General features: G+C 46.0%; 1 protein-coding gene across 2 annotated transcripts in view; it reads left to right on the top strand.

Moving 5' to 3' along the window:
* LOC135366841 (diuretic hormone receptor-like) overlaps positions 1-15621 on the top strand; it is a 151195-nt gene that overhangs the window by 103272 nt on the left and 32302 nt on the right. For both annotated transcript variants that reach the window (XM_064599784.1, XM_064599783.1), the window contains exons 3-6: positions 8104-8226; positions 10530-10621; positions 13586-13674; positions 14907-15027. In XM_064599784.1, the coding sequence (XP_064455854.1) occupies positions 8104-8226; positions 10530-10621; positions 13586-13674; positions 14907-15027 (425 nt within the window). The remainder of the gene's footprint in view (positions 1-8103; positions 8227-10529; positions 10622-13585; positions 13675-14906; positions 15028-15621) is intronic.

Here is a 15621-nt window from a genome sequence, read left to right as displayed (position 1 = left end):
AACATATGACTGAAAAGGAAGCTTCCGAGCAACAGCAATTGAGCTGTCGTCTGCATACTTGGCAGCATTCTTGTCGCATACAAATCACCCTGGGAGAGCAGAACTTCTACGCGACCGAGTCCTTTCCTGTTCCCCCGGCAGCACTGGGGAATGCCATAAAGATCCTTCCACTTCCTTCCGTTGAAACGCTTTTGTATTCGCACACTCGGCCGTGCAAAAAAAACCCGTACACGTTGATTCGGTGAGCTTTCGGGCTGCTACAGCTGAACGGAAGAGAAAGGATTTTCCTTTCCATTTTAGAGAGGCACACTCTCTATATACACACGTGTACAAGATCCATTCGAACAATTGACATTAGATTGCGTCGAAAATTCCAAGGCCATGCCCTAAGTCCGCTGTCCATGAAAGTAAAGAGGAGACAGGGCGCACTACAGTGCGCGTGCGCGCCGCATGGTCGGCGGATGGATACGGTCAAAATGTTCCACGCGGTATTTCCTGTGGTACGGCTAGAGGGCGACACAGAATGACGCGGTTTAAGGGCCTTTGAGACGGTATTTATCCGTACTCACGTTTCATGCTTTTTTATAAAAACGGAAAGTGGTAGACATATAAATTTGATGTCTATCGGTTCCTGAAATATTTCCACAGAAAGTAAATGGAAAGTTTTTTTTTCGAAATGTCTATAGAAGTTTAATAAAACCTGCTCAAAGAGGGAGGAGAAAAATTGTGTTTTTTTTTTCGCATTCGTGACGTCGCCGTAAAATACATAAGACATGTAGGAGAAATCTGGTAGCGTAATGCTCTTCATCTCGTCTTCCTCTTTATGATGAAACCACCCGCGTCAAAATCTGCGCGGCGGTTACCGAGAAAAAGCATAAAAACTGTTCCATAGGAAATACATTGGGACGGAGAGCTGGTATGCCCTCTTAATACAGCACTTCACCGCACTCCAGATCTACCTTCAGCACTCATGCAAATTGTACATTCAGCACAAAATTCAGCACTAAAAATCAGAATTCATTCAGAATATATCGTTCTGATTCCTGATTTGTCGAAAACGGAAGGCGTACGCCTCTTTGTGACACCTATGCAATTTCGCTAAGTGTCACAGAAAGGCGTTCGTTTCCCGTTTTCAACAAATCAGGGAAGAGGGCGATGTCATTCGGGATGATTCTTTGCTGGTGGCGTGTTAAGCGCTAAAGTTCTGCTTTTTAAGAGCGTAGAGGAGCAGACATCATTTTAGCACCTTACTAGGTGTCAAAAAGCACGTGGTTTTACATAATCATTCTGGAATATAGCACCTGTCACGCTATGTGCGGGGACTATACAGTCTTCGTATTTACCTCTCCTCCCATCACCGCCATCCTATCGCCGCTAAGGCAATTTCACGTCGTACGTTTTTGTACCGTTTAGAACGGCATTTACAACATTATGAAGTCGGACGACATCGAATATATCTGGCGGTTGATATCGCCAACCGGCGCGGTCCGTTGCAGAACCGGCATATCGATGCTTCTGATTGAATATTCATATGTTTGTGCCTGCCGATAATGTCCACGAATGCTAAATCCTTCTCGGTGGTACTCGTAGCGCGGCTACATGATGCTTAAGAAGATAACGGCGATAACGACGATGAGAGCGAATAAGAGGACTGCGAATTGATTGGAGGGATTCCAGACTCCCTGCACATCACTCTTGTGATTTATGGTCGGCTAGCGACAGCGCATTTCGCAATTGGCACCTCTCATACCATCTGGTACTAGGCAGAGTCATGTGACCAGATAAAAGGCAGTACTCAATCATCGAGATGTCTCGAAAAGATTGCGCATTACTCAGAGACTGAGCCAATCGCGATGTCTCTAGGATATTGAACAGCAAAGTAAGAGCCTAATTAAGATACAGTAAGTCGGTTCCTCTCGTATAGCAGCCAGTATTTTTCTTTCTACACTTTATACCCAACCTAACCCGGTGTACAAAACAAATGATGCGTCCATGAACAGCTAGTAGCGACGGTCGTAGTTTGAACTTCTTATTTTGAAACCCACGCAAGAAAAAGTTGTGTCTGACAACGCACGACGTTCGACTTATTTTATTTCGATTCACGCGTCACAGAAGACATATCTCCCTGTTCTTCATTTTGTACTTTCGTAGAGGAGATGGTGTTTCTCTACGCGAGTCCTGATCCTCGATGATGGAATGACCCGGATGTGCTGAGGAGGTTCTCAACCCATGGCTCTACTTTAGGACCTTGCCGACAGAACTGAAGCTTGTGCCATGGTGCGCAGTAGTAGCAGCGCATCGTCGTCGTCCACGGGCCGCCACATCGCTCCCCCTCTCAAACGCGGAGTGATGCTTGCGGTTGAGGTCTGCGTCGATACCATGAAGAGGAGGATGAGGGCGACACCTTGTTGAGGCATGGCTGGGCATACGGCTTGTTGTCGTAGTGGATGCAGGAGCAGCATAATGCGGTGGGCAATTGCACTGCAATTAAGTGTGGCAGGTTACAGTGAGGAGCTGAAGCAGAGTGGGTTCCAGCCGACAGTGCCGCAACCGGTAGGTTACGGTGCGAAGCAGGTGGAGGCCTCGAACGGGGCTCGCTGTGTTCTCCCTATACGAGTCCCCAGTGGAGCAGTGGTCCCGGTGCTACCTGTCTGCCACTAGGTGGTTGGCTGATGGCGTGCCGAAGTTGAAGGCCCATGGGGGGAAGCCATGTGGGAAGGTAGCGTGGGCTGGATTCCTGGACCGCTGGCGTAGGAGACGAGTGGTTGCGAAGCGTGACGTGCAGCCATGCTTTGAAGGTTACCGTGGTGTGTTGAGACTTTTGCGAGGAGGGAGCGGCGCCGTGAAATTACTAATCGTCCAAATGGTAGGGAGTAATCAGGAAGATGGTCCCTCTTGGGTAACAAAACAAAGTTTAATTATTTGTCGAAGCGAAGATGACAGGAGACGCACGGGCCCTCGGGATTCCGCGCTTAAATATGTTATACTCCGGAAACTAATGTCACAGTAGGTAGTTTTATACAATTTCAGGTGTAAGCTCCAGTCCAAATAGTGTCTGAGAACGGGGTCAGGCTTTCGTTGTTTTCCCTAATCGTGGCCCAAAGTCACGAAGCTTCCCCGTTGTTTTCCGAGCCTCGAACGTCAGGTTGGCCGTCGGGAAGAATAGGCGGGTTATCCGCTGGGGCCGTCCACTTTTTCCTGGTTGTGGTGATGCTTTGCAAGGAAACGGGGCCACATAGCATAGCAAATTGAGGCAATTCGCAACAGCGTGGAGCGTCATCGCATAGCGTGTTCTTGGAGGACCAGGCACCGTACCCCGAGCGATGACTACAGGAGTGATTCGCAGGTTCTCTTGCGATGATGCAAGGCCGAATTGTTCACCGGAATGAGGTGTGTTCGATATCAGGGTCACCAAATGTAGAGGAAATGATATTCCTCTGCATGAGTGCTGATCCGCGATGACGACAATGTCCAGGAGGGCTGGATGCGCTGAGGGGCTTCTCAACCCGCAGTTTCCACTCAAGGACGTTGACGACATAACTGCCGATGAATGGCGCGCAGTAGTAGAGTGGCGCCGTCGTCGTCGTCCACACTTTTATCTTCCTCCTTCGTCTCCTATACTGGGTGCGGCACAGAGCCAGATACAATAGGCCTTCGCTATGGTGAACTATATAGCCACGCATCAATGGGTGGTATGTGCCTGTGCCCACCTTACAGAGGACAACGTGTAAGCAAACAGTTTCGCGCCGTCCTAAATATATGCATTATATAGTCAGCCTTTCTGTAACGCGCGTATAATCACATTTAAAATGCCGCACGAAGCACTAAATAGGCGGAGTCGTGCGGTCAGTGTCGTCGCGCGCGGCGACAGGAATCAGAGACGTTCACAAAATAGTTCACAACGCGTTATTCATAGCTTCCACGGAGACGAATGTCGTAATTTTTGCAAAGCTTTTGGCTCTGAAAATAAACGACGTAGGATACGTGCAGGCGCGGCACGAATTGGCTGCTTGCCGTCCGCACCATCCTATAGATTTCTTTCTCTTTTCTTTTTTATGTAGGTAATTTAGGTATCTTCAGTTAATTAATTTGTGTGTCTTCATTAAAAGGGTTGCGATGCGATCCTTTGTTCCGAGTAGCACCGGACAAACGTGTAATTCCCAGTTATGCAGTTAATGATATGGCAACAAACGCGTATTAGAAAAACTGGCACCGCGAATCGCTATCACACATCCGACTCCGTCATCACTGCAAACATCCGCGCCAGTGAGGCTCCATTAATTCAATTAATTACTCATGCAAATCCGCATAGCAAGTATATTATATGAAATCTTGCCTTTTTAAAAGCCAATTTTTACGTCGGCGATCTGCATGCTACAGAGTTCACGTGGATGGAACATCCTGCGACACAGCTGTGAGAGCATAGGGTATGTCGTTGTATAGGACCAACGTTTTCTTTCAACAACAAGAACTATACAATAAATGATGGAGAAGTGATGATGACATGGGAAGTTTCCCCGTGGCAGCCACAGGACCCTATATTCCACTTCACAGAAGCTAATATGAGAGAATGCATTAATGGTGAGCGCGAAGAGGGCGACGACATATCGGAGTTCTGTTTAGAGCTCTTCGAGGTTGCCAGTGCTTGCACGAAAGCAAAAAGGGGAGCGAAGAGCCCGGCACTGATGCGCAGGGGAGCTTCATGGGCCAAGTACTTTGGACAAGCTGAATGGTCTACAGTCAAGGAGCTCAAGTCGCCCTTGTTTCAGAAGAGAATGAAGAGAAGGCAAATACGGCTTTTGCCATTAGGTTCAGTAATAGAAATTTGGAGATGTTAGCTCCTATACAACCAAGGAAGCGGCTACTATAACTCGAAGATTTTCGTTCATTGTGAGGTGAACTCAAAGGAAATGTCGCAAATGTTAGTCTGGGATGGGGACGAAGAAACAGCCTGCATCATGGCACCAGCGCAGGAAAAAGTTTGCAAAAACCAAAAGGCAAAAACGGCACTGAAAGACTCATAACTGGAGACGCCCATAACATATTTTGAAGGCCTGCGAGGCTAATTTAAGAACGTGAGGACGGAAGAGGACCCAACTTAAGCTCGAAGTTTGTGCGTGCGACACTGTGCACAGTCATGCTTGTTCTATAAGCATCTGGAAGAACGCTTCTCTTACCTTATTTATGAACTTTTGAACTTGAAGTATCGCTATAGTGAATTGGCAAGTTCCGAAATTCCCAACCGAAGTGCGTCGTGCCGCAAAGCTGTAAGACCCCGTGCCGTTTCAGAGCCACTGAAGGACAGCCGGACGTAAAATGCACGCCTCAACCCGACAGAAGAGGAGACAGGACTGTAAACCGACGACCTCGATACGAATGACAAGACAGGCCTCTGCTTCTTAAGTGCGTGCCATGAATGTAAACATTTATGGTTGACAACACTGAGCAGTATTCGACTGTGGCCCCTTGCGCCCAGCCTGAAATGTTCTCAAGCCTCGAAAAGTGTTGCAGCTGTGAATAAGGCAGCCAACAGGAAGCGACAACAGATCATGTTTGCTCGAAGGACGCACAGATGGTGAGTTCCTCGCATCAAGAAACCAACACTGCCAAGGTACACGCAAGTACGCCGTTCAGCAGTCGATAAAAGTCATAAACAAGAGAATAGATCTCTACCCGAGAAACGTCATCATGACGTTGGTAGACAGACTGAAACCGAGACAAATCGGAAGGGGAGGGCTGGGTTCCTCGAATGGGCACTTGCTCACCGCCTCCTATTGAAAGAAAAAGAGAACCGAAGGTTGTGTCCCTTTCAGGGATCATCATAATCCCCTCCGGACCGCGGCTATCGGGCGCAAAACCTTGCTCGCCTCTAGTTTCGAGCGTATAGTTCAACTCTACCAAATTGGGGGCGCTGTCAAACAGTATGACGTCATTTGTTTACGAACAGGGAGAGGTCTATGGGCGTCGTTTAGAACGACCGTCACAAGAGCGTCCCCGCTGAGCACCTCATTCAACGAAGCCGCGGAGCAACTGGTTACTACTTTTCCCATGGTGCCCACTACACCATGGTGACATCCATGTAAGACCCGTAAGAATGTCAGCATCCGCAGGACCGATGTTGTTAAATATTGCGGTAAAGGAGCAAAGCGATGTCATTCGAGTTCTATCGCCTTCCGGTGCCAGCAAAGAAGTCTCTCGCGTTCCTTTGTGACCGGTCCCTCCGGCCATCCTTTAGATCCGTATCTAGTGCGCGAGCCTTTAAGCGATGATTCTCTCCTTCCCCTTTATCAATCGTTCTGCTCCTTTCCTTAGGATAAGTTTTATCTCTCTATCCGTATGGTCTTGTCCATCGATTTCCAATGAAAGCGTGTCGTAAAACGGCGCATGGTAGGGGAAGCTTTCAGCTTATCTTATGCAAAGCGCAAATTAAAGTCGTTCGAAAAGTCTTTAACGATCTGCACATCGTGGAGTATTAACGGAGCGAGCAACAGATAATTATATCGGACTGTGAATGAGCGGGATTTGCTTTCGTTGAAGCGGGGGCCACACGTTTATGTGGGAGTACATGATGTTTAGGCATCAAAAGGAATCATCATAGACGTTTATGAACGTAGAGCAGAGAGATTTTCAATGGCAGGCGCTGGTGGAGAACGCTATGGGTTACATAACCACATTATCACTATTATATATGCGTATGACAGTTCTTGTGGAGTTATCTTGTGTTATTTTCAATTATTGCATACCCTTAGCAGCAGTGAAAAGTTTATCTTCAACATCAACTGCAGCCCCATCTTCAACTTCAAGGGTATTTCTCCAACAAACGAATTCTGGCGCTTATTAAAAGCCATACGTACGGATGAATGTGTATACGACCCATGTAATCCGGAAACATGAACACTGTCTGTGAAAGTCAGCGAAAGATTTAGCATGGAACGTTCACGTTTAGGGGGGGGGGGTATATTTATTAGACGAAAGGGGAAAAAACGGGGGAAGGTCAGCCAAACGGGACGTCGGCTTGCTATATTTCGCAAAGAAAGAAAATAAATGAAAGAAAAATAAAATAAATTAAAAACAGAAAAGAACGTGTAGGGTTCGAAGCTTATGTCTCTGTTGAAGCACTGCGCTGCTAGTGGAATATATCGGCACTGGCCGAGAACCGGTGTATTCAGCACGTGGTATAGCCGCCACCATACTGTCATGCCATGCTCTTGAAAACAGGAGGCGTACGCCGTTTCTGTTACAATTAAGCCCCGCATAATTGTCACAAAAAATGCGTAGGCCCCCTATTTTCAACAAATCAGGGCTGAGAACGATGTCATTCAAGGTGATGGTTGGTTGGAAGATCAAGTTACTGCCATTCCGTTTAATGCATCAAGTTTGCCGTGTGGCTACCAGCTCCCGTAGCTGTAACATCCGGCCATATGCCGGCCATGTCACCTTGAGACTATAGACTGGGGAGGTACTCGGGTTCGAATCCGGGTGCCGGCTGTGCTGTCTGGGGTTTTTCCTGGGTTTTCCTCAGACGCTTTCAGACATATGTCGGCAAAGTTACCTTAGAAGTCGGCCCAGGACGCACATTCCCCAGGGGCGTCATGCCCACCTCTGTGAGGCCGACAACGGCAAGCCCTTTCATCAGCACCACAACCTTGCCGTGTGGCTACGGTACCACTCCCTTTGAAGTCAGTTTCTTTCTTGTGAAAGGACGTGAACATAACGTAACTGCAATTACAAATAACTAGCAAGTTGGTTGGGTTGCCATTTATAGTGCATTGTGCATACGACGAAACGACATATTCGTCGATATACTCGCCGGCAAGCGCTTTCAGTATGGGTTACTGGTTTTGCGCTGACTATGGTCCTTGGCGCTTTATGTATGCTGAGCGCGCACTTGTTCCAGTCCACTAAAGTCGACTGCAAAGCAGCGGCTCCGGTACAGCAATTCGGTAGTACGTGCCACGAATGCATACACCACAAAAAGCTAAATAGTGACGGATCGCGGTAGTCACCACTGCCATAAGGGGTTTTGCGCAAACATCACTCATTCGTACTTGTGTAGCTATTCTCGATAAATATTGAGATAAACTTTTTTTTTTTCCCCTGCAGGTGACAATGTGACCTGCGAACCTACATATGATGGTATATCGTGCTGGCCACGTACCAAAGCAGGCTACACCGCTCTCCTCCCCTGCTTCTCCCGTTTCAACGGACTAGAGTATGACACCAGCCGTGAGTACTGCTCGCACTTCACGAGTTCCAACCACGACCTAATAGATTATAGCGACCATGTCATATGGACCCCTTCCCAGCGCCGCATTTGGAGGCCAGCGGTGGCGCTACTCATCGGCCTGGTTATTGCTTTCTCGATTTCAACAGTACTTTGTACTTCAGCTTACCTTAGTATTTTTGTACAAGTGCTGGATATCCGACGAGAGATTATTCGTTCTAAAGTTGATTATGATCATAATTCTGCCCGTTTTCATAGGCGCTGTTGCTGTCGTCTGCTACGGTAATCGTGCGTCCGCTTCTGCGCGTTCAAAATTCAAATTTTCATTGTCCAATCCCGATGTAGATCTCGCGGGCCGATGAGTAGCGCCCCTTGCGGTTCGTGCGGACGGGCTCCTCCCAGGGTTTGCCGATTATGACATGGTCGCTATAATTTAGTAGGTCGCGGTTCCAACAACTATATCGATCTTAATTCAGGGCACGATTACGCAGCCACCCGAGGACCACAATATTTTGTGTCATTGAACTCTGTATATCATGGTGGGAGTCCCATACAGGAGGTTTTACCACCGGAACATCAAAATTATTCCGCTTATTCTGGTTTCTTACGTAGGCGCACTATACTCGTGCGTCTAGTGCGTCTATCTAGTGCGTCAATCATACACGCCGTTGGAGAGAGTAGGGAGACGGAATAGCACACCAGGAGAAATACTGCAGCGCCACCACGCAGTGTGGTGTCACGTGGCCAGAGTTAACAGACGATACGGAAGCAGAGTGAGCACGATGGATTACATTATCTGGCGGAGGAGCGACCGTGACCTCTCGGTGTCCAGCCATCCTATGTGCGGCGCAGTAATTTGAGAGCTGACGGACTAGAGTTATTTTCCTTCTTAAGTTAAACACGACAATAGGTCGGAGTGTTCAACCACGCGCCTCCACGAAACATCATGCAACAAACTATTACGGATCTTAAGAAGGAAAACAAATTGTACGGCTGGACACAGAGGGGGCACTGTCGCTCCTCCGCCAGATGCGTCTACGCAAGAAACCAGAATAAGCGGAAGAATCTTGTTGTTGTTGCCAGCGGATATATACACCGACGTTCCCTGGACTACTGGACAGCTGCGGACGACAACGTTCCAAAATAAGTGGGAGAATCTTGTTGTTGTTGCACGCGGATATATATACCGACGTTCCCTGGATTACTGGACAGCTGTGAATGACAATGTTCCAGTACAGTACGCACGTACGCACGAAGTATAAATATTTTGTGACGTGACATTTCCATCGTGTAGTTCTTTTATTGTTTTCTTTTCTTTCTTTTTTTTCTACGAATGTCATGGTCGCGGTGGTGGGAATATGCGCGACATCCGTGTGGATGCGGAAGGATGCGGCCACTTTCTTTTTTCTTTTTTGTGCAGAGCGAATGCGGATGCGCATCCTAGAAGCGCGAGTACCTTGCGGGTGCAGAAACCATCAATATTATCCGCGATCTCCTCAGGCCCATACGTTAGTTCTCTCATGACTATTTTTAGGCAAGAACAGACAAGTTGGATTAAATCACCGCAGTATTCAGTTATTCAGCCCTACTTAAATATCCTAACCGAAGACTCCAAAGGGCCCAAGAAAATGTGGGGGCCGAAGCGGACTCCGGCAGCTCCACCCCATCGTGACCCTGCTCTGACTCGTCTTAAATAGGTTAATAATATAACCTGAAGCAATATATTTCCGACTGTGTTCCCTTTTCAAGAAGCTTCTCGGAGCAACGGCACTCGAGAGACTCAGAGTAACATATCGAGCCCCCTAATAAATATATCCCCCCCCCCTAATTGCCCGCACAGTAAGGCCCTGATCAAATTAGCCGCGCGTGGTTGAATGCTCGCGCGCGCGAAACAAAACAGAGCCTCTGGCCAAGTTGCCAGAGACACTATCTGTTACGATAAAGGAGAAACGCTCTCTTGTTGCACGGTGTGCGGGCCTTATGGTGGTGATATTGATTTACGCCGTTTACGGAAGGAAGCATTCCTCTGGTCATCGATCAAAACGGAATGCAGAAAACGAAATGGAGATGTTTACCTCCAACAGCGCGTGACTTGCATTGCTTGTTTGCTGCTGGCATGTCAAGCGACTTTACACACGGAGGAACGGAAGAATGAAAAAAAAAAAAAGAGAGAGAAAAAAAAAAGAACTAGTTTTGTTTGTGCTGTTCACTCTTTGAGTTCAAAGAGTATACGCATTTTGACTTCTTCGAGTGCTTTGAGTGAGAGTTTTTTCTTTTTTTTTTTTTCCTCCGGGATGGTTTTCAGAAAATGCCTCCAAGTTCTGCATGGCAAACGGGACATGGGCTGAGTACTCGAACTACAGCAGTTGCAGTCCGGTCATCGAAGTGGAGTCCGAGGTGAGATCACAGAGATGCGCCCTCTGGTTGTCGTAGAAATTGTGTGCGTGTTCGAAGTGTGTGAAAGACACATTGTCGACATAATGTATAGAAATCGGAACTGCATAGATTTCAAACCGTTCGTTTTTGAAACCGAAACCTCGCTTTTGTGTGTACAGGGTTCCATATACCGCTTTTAAATTTGTTACACGTTATCCAGGTCATGTTAACATTTGTTGCATATTAGTTATATAATATTATGTACATATTAAAGCGATGACTTCGTAGGCCCCACCAGCGTCGACAGCCGCGTAGGTCAGTCCGTAACAGTTGTGGAGAGAGAAGAATAATTGAGAAAACGAAAGAAGGAAGAAGTTACAACGGCACGAGACGAGTGCATGCGCCGGAAGGTGAAATTTCAATACGTGATTTAATTGCTTACTTACCTACATAAAGTAGTAATGGATAAGTGATTCGGAGACGGAAGTTACATGAAAGAAACTAAAGCAATCGTAGTTTATTAAATAAGGTAATAGTTATAGCTCTGAGAAATAAAAACGACGTACAAAAGTTACGAGAGACATAAGTTAATGACATCAAATGTATAGAAACTGCTTCGTTGACAAGAGAAAATACGAATTTCACGATATAATCAGTTGTCGACTATAGAGTCGACTAATGTCGCTCAGTTTCTTGAAATGCAAAATCTTCAAAGATGAAACACACCTCTGATAAAATGGAAGAAACATGCGGCGGAAACTTCATCCGCAATGACAAGTGCCAGCTACTATTTTGATTTTCCTCCCAAAAACTTTCTTTTTCTTTATTTTTTATTTATTTTTATTTTTTATTTTATTTCTATTTTTTTTAGAGTGAGTCTCTCTCACGAGAAAGCGGCTCGTGCCACAAAGCGGTCCTTAGTATTTGCTTGTGTTGTTTTCTTTTTTTTTTTTTTTTACACGTAGCGGTTCCTGATTTAGCAGACCCCAACACATATTTTTGTCTCCGCGCTCGAAGTTAAACCGCAGCAAGTACACCCACCGACGGCGGCAGGAAACATCTCCTCCCCCACAAATTTAGCGTACACGCATGGAGAGAGACTTATGCGAAGGCTGGGGGAAAAAAGACTATTTTGATGGCGCGTCGCGTCGGTGCTTACTGGAAAACATCGCGTGTTTCTCATGGGCGTGCCAAGGGTGCCAAACGGGCTGTTGACTCTTCGGTCTTTAAGTATTTCTGTCATACTTGCGTCAAATGGAATGACTTGGCTGCGGGAGCACTGAGCGTAAACGATGTGTAACGGCCTAGAGTGTAAACTGAGTGCTGAGATACGCAGTTATAAAATGAAAGTTAATTAGGCGTGCAGATAATTAGACACTCTGTTATGTACTTATAAAGTGATGATCGAGCTAAAGGCATTATAGGCCCTGTTTGGCGGTAACAGTATACGCAGAAGGTTTTCCTGTTTAGATATTTAAAAAAAACTGCAATTTATCTGGTTATTGTTAGAACAAGTAACTAAATATGCTGACATAAGGTAATTCCGCCAAACAATGTCGATCTCCCGTTTCAAACATGGGAAAGCATAATTGTTACCTTTTTTTCTTCAATAACTTGTGCCAAGCAGTGTTCAAACTGCAATCTACACAATATTCCGCAATACTGTTCGTGCTTGCGGCGGGGGTGCACCATCTCAACGGAAAAGGTTTTCCGTCGTCATCGTTGCATAAAAAAAAGAAAAAGAAGTATAATAATAACAAGATCGATTAACACGACTTTATCGAACAGGTTTATCCAATCCTGTCCTAACTATGATATTTTTTACCGATTTTGAACGTTTTAAAAGTGTGTATTACAATATATTTTGTGCTAATCTCTTTCTGTCATCTGTCACTTAATATGTTAATCCGCTTTTAATCTGCTAGTCTGTTTACCTTAAATAGCCATATAATCACCTTTGAGTGCCTGCCCTGTTTTGAGTGCTTGTTTTGTCATTTCTTGCTTTATTTCTCTACTTCGGCGCATCGATCAGAATGCCACGACATCGCCATTTGCAGGCGCCAGATAAAAATCAACGAATCCATCAACGCTGTGTTCTGTATCGTATTATTCATCGCAAGTGGGCAGAGTTAACCCAAAAGGTTTACCACTGTGGTTTCCTCAAGGTGAAAACCTCCATTTAAAAAACCGAGACAAAACAAAGCCACGTGGCGCAACCTCTCCGTTCAAAGTCTGGGGCATAAATATCGCCCTTTTCCTCGCTGTTAGAAGAAGGCCCCCACGAAATGGCCCGTAATGCATAATTCATGACGAAAGGCAAAACTTTGTTCTGAATTCGACCCCTTGCACTTTAACCGCAACATATGTTGAGTACGGGTCTCAAATTCAATTCAGAGAGCATAAAACGGGGCACTGCAAGTACTATTGCCACATCAGAAAGATCGATTCGGCTGCCATCGTTCCATTCCCGAAGGGCAATCTTTATACTTGCAAAGGAAAAGCACAATGTGAGTGGTTGCAGTCTGATTGGCGAACGGATGGAATCTAGTACTATCGTTCTGACCCCGTATTCCCACGACGACATTCCCCAGAATACTCCGGCGCAAGATGCGTAAAACGTCATAGCTTTCTGCTGTCATATGTCTTTTCGTGCATTGCTTACCGCAGCAGACGACAGAGCTGATTGTGTCGTTTGCAGCGGTGATGCGAACTGCGCCCGTAGCAGACGACAGGGCCGATTGTGTCGTCTGCTACGAGCGCAGTTCGTAACTCCCAATATTCCGACTCCGTGCGCATGCTCAACAGAAGACGCGGTGGAACTTCCACTGGAATATTCCGTGGGAATGTCGCTCGCGAGAATGTACGGTGAAATACTACATGGGAGTAAAACTACAATGCGCCATTTTAACAGAAGTAATACGCATACCCCATGGAAGTGTAAGAGCATGATATATAGACACATATACCTATACCTTCTTCCCGCAGGTCGATATCGGGACAACGCTGTACTATATTGGGTACAGTCTCTCTCTCATCGCACTCACCATAGCGCTGTGGATATTCCTTTACTACAAGTAAGCCTTTCCTATCGATTGAACAGCATCCACGTCACATAAAAATACAAGTCACAACCCTGCCCTGTCCTCCCTTTTTTTTTCTTCTTTCTTCTAATAAATATATTCCCGCCCGTGAATCACCCGCGGGACCTTTCCTGCGGGCAGGTGCACTGTAATAATTGAGCGCGATTCAAATCCAAAGGATGTCAGGGTAACTTAATGTAATGGATCACTGACAGTAATGCCGCTAAGCATCCTGGGCACTAAAGGATTGAGACGGATGTTAATGGATCACTATTTTGCACTATTAACGTATTTTCACTGACGGTGAGAATTCGAATTTTACCCGACATTTTCGAACCGCTGCGTTATAGGGTGTTCGATCAGGTGCGGTGCCCCGAGACCTCGTCAGTGTATCGGTGAACTCTATCCTTACTCGCAACGGTATAAAATTTAGTTAACAGCTCATCACCTTTGTGGACGTAGAATTAACATCTAAATAAGGAGAGGAACAATTCTGAAAGCGGACATCACCACGGCAATGTCTTAGAACAATGTCTTAGAACAGGAGACGCCACAAAGATGATGTTCCCACCTAAACAAGATGCTGATGTGGAGTATTATGGTGAACGAAGCGAAGTAACAATGGCTGATGAAAGATGAAAGATGAAATCATGTTATCTCAAGTTTTAACAATGGCTGCTATGACATGAAGTCAAGTAAAATTAGGCTTGTATTTAGTAGGATATACATTTTTGCCAAATACTGGGCATCTTCGTTGTACAACGAGTCACACTGCAATAAGGAACCCCTTTTGCGTGTGTGTGTGTGTGTGACTTTGCAGTTTTCAATCGAAAGCCGACCAGATCACACGCTACTGGGAGAATCCACCTCTGGGAATGAGACATATTAGACATCACTATGAGACATCACTACATCTTTCGCCTGAGCACTCACGGGCAGATGATTCCTGGGATTGCCGTTTTTCTTTTCTTCTTCTTATTACTTTTTTTTACGTTGTGTGGTGCCTTGGCGTGGATGCCGCCTTTATGCTTAAATCTGCATCACTACGACTTGTAAGTCTATACATGTAACGCAGCAACTATTATTCGTGAATGAGTAAGGTTCCCCAAAGGCCGCGAATCTGCAGTGACTGCACGTTTATAGCAGAAGGTATACCGTGCACCATTTGTCCTTAACATTGGCTGGCAGCTGTATAGAGAGGTGACTCATTTTCCATATGTGTGCAGAGAGCTTCGGTGTCTGCGCAACACCATCCACGTGAACCTGATGGTGACCTACTTCCTCATCTCCATCACCTGGATCACCACGGCCACGCTGCAGTCGGTGCCTTCGCCTGCCTATCATAAGGTCAGACAAACATCCCGCATGTGGCATTAATGACAAAAATTTACGCATAATGAGCAAGCCTGCCTATATAGGAAGGCTGGCGCGCCATTTATGTGGTTTTGCTTTTCATTAACTCGGAACGTCTCTTGAGACGTGAAACCAGCTATTTCTGCATTGTCATTTATATTTTCTGTTTCGTTTTCGCTGAGTGGCAGTATACCTGCGCACACAGAGTGACCTGTGTGGCAGTATGGCACGGTTTCGACAACGCCGATTAACATTTGAACCGAGATCGGCGGTCCCTTAACTTGAATCTAACGCTTAACTCTGCTTCACTAAAGGGGGTTATTGTCACTGGAACATTCATCACATCACAAACTCACGTTTGTAAAAACTAATTGAATGTTAATTAACTTACAGTTTTAGCAACCCTTGATCTCGGTTCAAAGTTAACTAGGGTTGTTGTTGTTGTTAAGTGTCGAGAGAGAGGTCAGCCAATATTTGGCTTGCTACTCTTTAAAAAAGTTTACCCGGACCAAAAGAAAAAAAATATTCACACACACTCACACAAATAAACTAGCGTTGGTGAGCGGTTGGGTCTAGATCTCATCAAGG

The sequence above is a fragment of the Ornithodoros turicata genome, chromosome 8, assembly GCF_037126465.1.
Source record: "Ornithodoros turicata isolate Travis chromosome 8, ASM3712646v1, whole genome shotgun sequence".
Lineage (NCBI taxonomy): Eukaryota > Metazoa > Arthropoda > Arachnida > Ixodida > Argasidae > Ornithodoros > Ornithodoros turicata.
The sequence above is the reverse complement of the archived record's forward strand: the minus strand, read 5'-3'. Positions and strand labels throughout refer to the sequence as shown.